This window comes from Phacochoerus africanus, chromosome 2 (genome assembly GCF_016906955.1).
Source record: "Phacochoerus africanus isolate WHEZ1 chromosome 2, ROS_Pafr_v1, whole genome shotgun sequence".
Lineage (NCBI taxonomy): Eukaryota > Metazoa > Chordata > Mammalia > Artiodactyla > Suidae > Phacochoerus > Phacochoerus africanus.
Window position 1 is genome coordinate 191,805,021 of NC_062545.1, and position 5,427 is coordinate 191,810,447.

A 5,427-nucleotide genomic window follows, 5' to 3' on the forward strand; every position below is an offset into this window, starting at 1 on the left:
AATTGTACTTGATACTAAAGAAAAGACAGCCCGGCCCAGTCCAGTTCTGTAGTGAACATTCTCTTTTGATTCCTTTCTGTGGCTTGGCCTCCAAAGATGGTTTTCCTGGTGGTTTTGTTGGACTTCCCTCTCCCAGATTATTTTCTTCAAATTAAAAACCTCTATCAAAAGCCCAGGTGAGAGTGTAATTACTTTTGACCTAGGTCTCAGAAAATGTTATATAAGAATGCCAATTGGGAATCAATAAAATTGCTAACTCAACTGCTGGCCCCAAGGCAGAGCCCCCTTCCTCTCCTCAGTAGAGCTCAGTGACTTAAGAAATGCTTTCTGTGACCCCCCCCCCTCTATTGATGTGGTTCCCCCTTCTCTATTTTACTTTTACTGAATTACTGTGGGGCCCGAAGGCCAAGGTTAGAGTTTCTATCCCCAGCTCAAGCTAAATGTTCTAACACAGGGTACTGCAAAATTAGCCTGTAAGAAGAGCAAATCGATACGTTTTTAAAAGGTCTTTGAAATAAGCTTTTAAGTTGCTGTCCTGACCTACCAATGACTTCTCACTATAGATGTGGCTACGCTGCACATTTGTTCAAGTCCATTAAACTGCGGAGGAAAAAAATGAAAAGTATAAACTTGAGGGGGTGCGACACCCCTAGATTTCTTCGAGTGTTTTAATTCATGGTCAGCACCTGTGTTATCAAGAGTGAGAGTGTCATGGCTTGTATTTAAAATGATTTCAGGAGGCTTTTGAAGGTGACGGGGGGGGGGGGGTAGAATCCAAACTGACCTCTTCTACAGATCCTGAGTCCTGTTCCTGCTGCTTCAGATTCGACTCCCACTCGGCTACTTGGGCAGCTAGAAAGGCATGCGGGGATGGGTGCTGGCAAGAGTCGATCCATTTTTCCCTCCCTCCCCATTCCTGCACTCCCCTCAAGGTTTTCTGTTTCGTTACAACTAAACTCGGTGAATTCTCGAGGATTTCGATTTGGCCCAGTCCTCTTTGTCCTCTGGAGACCTCTTGACCCAGGCAGTGCCTCGCCCCAAAGTGGATTCCTGCAGCATCGCTGCCTCTTGGGTCGGGGCGGGGAGGGGGAAGAAAGAAGAACAAGGCTGGGGTGAAACGCTTCGGCTTCGATGGTCTTTTTCTCTCATCCGCTCGCACGTCTTTTCCCCCTCCAAGTTTTGTAAAATACTGCCGAGAAGTCCACGGGTGAACGGCGGGCGCTGTCGAGAGCGGGGAGGTGCTGAAACGGCCTGGGCGCTCTGGTCGCAGTGTTGATTGGCAGAGCCAGCCAGTGACTGACAGGGGGTCTCCATGGCGCCAGCGCCGCCAATCCGCCCACCCCAGTAGCTGCACCCGCCCGCTGGCCTGCGTGCCCTAACGAAGCCTAGCCGTACCCAAGCGGCGGAGTCGGCACCTCCTCCGATCAGTCCCGCTCGCTCGCTCTTCGCAGTCGCGCTGCGGCTGCCGCTGCTCCCGGCCGTGCGTACTAATTGCCCGGAGCCGCTTAACCAAGGAGAGCCTGGCGCAACCGGCCGGGCCCGCGGGCATCAGCTGCGCGTTTCGCTCCGGACTCAGCGACCCCGCTGCCTCCGGCGCTGTCTCGATGTTCCAACTGCCTATCTTGAATTTCAGTCCCCAGCAAGTGGCCGGGGTATGCGAGACTCTGGAGGAGAGCGGCGACGTGGAGCGCCTGGGTCGCTTCCTCTGGTCGCTGCCTGTGGCCCCGGCGGCCTGTGAGGCGCTCAACAAGAATGAATCGGTGCTGCGCGCGCGAGCTATCGTGGCCTTTCACGGCGGCAACTACCGCGAGCTCTACCATATCCTGGAAAATCACAAGTTCACCAAGGAGTCGCATGCCAAACTGCAGGCGCTGTGGCTCGAAGCGCATTACCAGGAAGCAGAGAAGCTGCGTGGACGGCCCTTGGGGCCAGTGGACAAGTACCGCGTGAGGAAGAAGTTCCCGCTGCCGCGCACCATTTGGGACGGCGAACAGAAGACACACTGCTTCAAGGAGCGTACGCGGCACCTGCTACGGGAATGGTACCTGCAGGACCCATACCCTAACCCCAGCAAAAAGCGTGAGCTTGCCCAGGCAACCGGACTGACCCCTACGCAGGTGGGCAACTGGTTCAAAAACCGCCGACAAAGGGACCGGGCGGCTGCAGCCAAGAACAGGTCGGTACCTAGAGGCCTCCGAGTGGTGTGGTCACCGGGGAGGTAGAGGGTAACCTCTCCCCAGATGCCCTTACCCAGGGCCTGCCGACTTGGATTCCGTAGGTGTTGGGATCTAGGGTCTTAGGTTTTGAGCCCATTGCTGGGATCCTGGGTAAGGGTTTCCTTCCAGGCTCTTGATTCCCCACACTTTCTCATTTTCAACGCCCGGGGTGGGGGTGGGGGTCGCTCTAGCAGCTGGTTCCAGTCACCAAACCACGGCTGCATTGAGAAAGAGAGAAAGAAAGAAAAATTAGAATCCCAGAAACAATTAGAAGATTCCAAGGCCCAAAGCTAATTGTTGTCAGCTTGGGCCCAGGTTCCTATTATTAAGTGAAGCCTGGCTTATTAGTAATGTGGCAGTTTAATGTTGTCATTTTTTAAACCTAATTCATCCTTCTCTAATGCTTTGAAATTTTTGACTTTTGTTTGTAAGAAATGGAAAGTCAAGTTCTACTCTTCCCACGCATGGGCATCGCTCAAAACAGCAAACTAGTCGGCTGAGGTTTTTCATTCCCTAGCGTGTGGATCTCAATCGGCCAAATATTTTGACCAAACCGAACCTCTCCGAGGCCCAAACGCTCCATGCAACCGCCAGCAGCCCTTTTTTGCCTTTAGTTTGGGGCGGACCCGGCCTCGGGGGCACTGACAGCGGCGTGCGCCACAGGCAAATGCAAGCTGGGAAAGGCATCTTCTGTCCCTTAGCTTGATCTACCCTTTTCACCCACACCTCATCTATCCTGACAATACTGTGAATCTCCCACCCGGGAACGACCCTGCGAGCACAGCATGCCAAAGACTGGGGAGATAAGGAGCCAAGAAAGGACTAAGGAGGAGGATGGGGTAACCGCAGGGCTACGTGGAGCCCAGCCGCTGTTGCTTCACCTTACCCGCTTTAACTGCCAGGGTCTGAGGGAGAGCCGCCATGCGTAAGGGATGCGGACCCGGAGCGGGGTCGGGGGGGCTGCGGGGCGCGACCGGAGGCTGGGTTTTGCTCTGACTCGTTTCTTTCTCTTCCCCGTAGACTTCAGCAGCAGGTCCTGTCGCAGGGCTCCAGCCGGGCGCTAAGGCCCGAGGAAGAGGGCACGCCCGAGGTGCTGGGCGCCGCCGCCAGCCCGGCCGCCAGCCTATCCAGCAAGGCAGCCACTTCGGCCATCTCCATCACGTCCAGCGATAGCGAGTGCGACATCTGAGCGGCCCATCCAGCACGCTCAGAAACAATTCGGTGTGTTAAAAAAAAAAAAAATGAGACAAACAAAATGAAGGAGAGAGAAGGTGATGAGAGACCAAGCAATGCAGCGCATGCAATCCAGGTGGCCAAGGACCCGCAGCCTGGCGGGCTGCCGAGTCCACCCCGCGGCCTGACCCGCTCCACCCGGGCCCTCCGGCCGCTACCAGAGGCCCGCGGTGAGGCCTGACCCAGCTCCAGGTTCTCCTTGCTTTGCTTTTTCCCCAAGGATTTTACTGCAAAGATGCCTCCGGAACCCGAACTCCAAAGCTGAACGCCTCCCCTGAATCTCCCGTGGGTATTTCACGTGAAAGGACGCTGTTATATATGTATAACTTTTGCTTTAAAGTTTTTTTTTAAAAAAAGCAAAACATATATATGTTGTTTATTTACTTATTTAAGAGACTGCCAGGGTAAGTTTCTTTGTATCTCCAGAGAACTTGATGTTACTAAAGGCACAGGGTGGAGCCGATGGGTTCTGTGTGAAGAAGCCAAACAATAAAAACCTGGTGAGCAACCTCTCCTAACTAAGGGAGCTGCTCTCATTCCAAAAAGAAAACAGAGATCATTCTCTTCACCAAGCAGGCAGGGGCCAGTGTGCATATGTTCTCAGGAGAGTCTTTTCTATATCTTTTGCCTTTTCTGATGTCTCCTGGTATATTTTTAAAGCAGCCCAAGGTAGGTCCACAACCACTTCCTTGTCAAATTTTAGATGTGTGTGTGTGTATAGGAATGTATGTACATATGCATATATGTATGATATATTTAAACTTCAAAATTGGCAACAAGATCATTTCCTATAAAGCAACTCCTCAAATCCCCAGCACAGGTGATTAACTATAGCTTGTCCACCTGACATTCACTTATACGAAAGTGTCACCGACTTTCAGAAACACTTTTGGAAGCCAAACTCTGAGACTCAATAGTGAGTCCTATTTTATAAAAATACAAAACTATTCCAACAGAGGCTCTGAAATGAGAAAGGCTTTCCATCACCTTTGAGGCGCCCTCCTATACAAAAGCAGTAGGCACCCATAATCATGCAAATGAGCATATACAGCATTTAGGATTGAACTTGTATTAAAATAAAATGAAATAAGATAGGAGAGGTTGTAATAACTAGACTAGAATCTTCTCAATGCAGAAGCAGGTTTTAATCAAATGCACTCTTTTCAACAAAAGGGATACTGAGGTGGGAAAAAGAATGTAATCATGTCACATAGTGAGGTGAAATACAAGGCTGCAGAGAAAGGACTGGCATTTTAAAAAATCTGATCTCTGTATTAAACATGAAACAAATCATCCAGAGCCTCAATGTCCTATAAGGGCCTCAATTTAAAACATAAAATATTCTCAGAGTTTAATTTGTCCTCCGAAAGTATGGGGGTACACAAGGCACAAAACACACACACACCAAAAACAAAACAAGCAAAAAAGGCTCCACCTACTGTCCTTGCACTAAAAATGTAAATGCTATCCAGAGAGTCTCTAAGCTTTTTTCCTAGTGAAACAGATTGCATTTTATAAAATTTGACATTGGTCTTTAAATCACTTGAGCTGAACTTCCCCTTCAAGCACCCTCCCCCCACTTCACCTACAGACTTCTTTCAATTTGCCTTTCTGTCCTTAGCAGACGCTCTGTGGTTCAGAAGCCTGAGAACTTATTTGGGTAGAAGTGTGATGTGCAAACCAAACAAAAATAAGTGAAGTCACAGAAGACAAAAAGCAGCCAAATGGCAAGTTACATAAGGAAAGCCCAGGACACAAGTTGGGGTTGATTTTTGGTTTCTAAATCTCATAAACAGATTTGGCCTCATTTAGTCTTTATAAATGGTTGTCTTTGTATACAGGGGCCCTTATCCAGAGAATTGTTGACAATCAAAACTCTCTTGCACAAGAGCTCCAGATGGAAGGAATGGAGAAGTCTTTGTGATCAAGCTGGTGTTCTTCTGGAAAGCAAGTAAATGCCCTTGTGTGGGTCCTGAAA

General features: G+C 49.9%; 1 protein-coding gene across 1 annotated transcript; it reads left to right on the forward strand.

Annotated features, from left to right (window-relative positions):
• Nucleotides 1-1,390: 1,390 nt before the first annotated feature.
• SIX6 (SIX homeobox 6) lies at nt 1,391-3,999 on the forward strand. Its single transcript, XM_047767467.1, has 2 exons — nt 1,391-2,176; nt 3,237-3,999. The coding sequence occupies exons 1-2, from the start codon at nt 1,605-1,607 to the stop codon at nt 3,403-3,405; spliced, it is 741 nt and encodes a 246-aa protein (XP_047623423.1). The 5' UTR covers nt 1,391-1,604; the 3' UTR covers nt 3,406-3,999.
• The last annotated feature ends 1,428 nt before the right edge of the window (nt 4,000-5,427 follow it).

Excerpts from the sequence above, each read along its gene's own strand:
- SIX6 (XM_047767467.1), top strand. The coding sequence starts at position 1,605 with ATGTTCCAACTGCCTATCTTGAATTTCAGTCCCCAGCAAGTGGCCGGG. Across the intron at positions 2,177-3,236 it reads GCGGCTGCAGCCAAGAACAG|ACTTCAGCAGCAGGTCCTGT; the intron begins GTCGGTACCTAG and ends TCTTCCCCGTAG.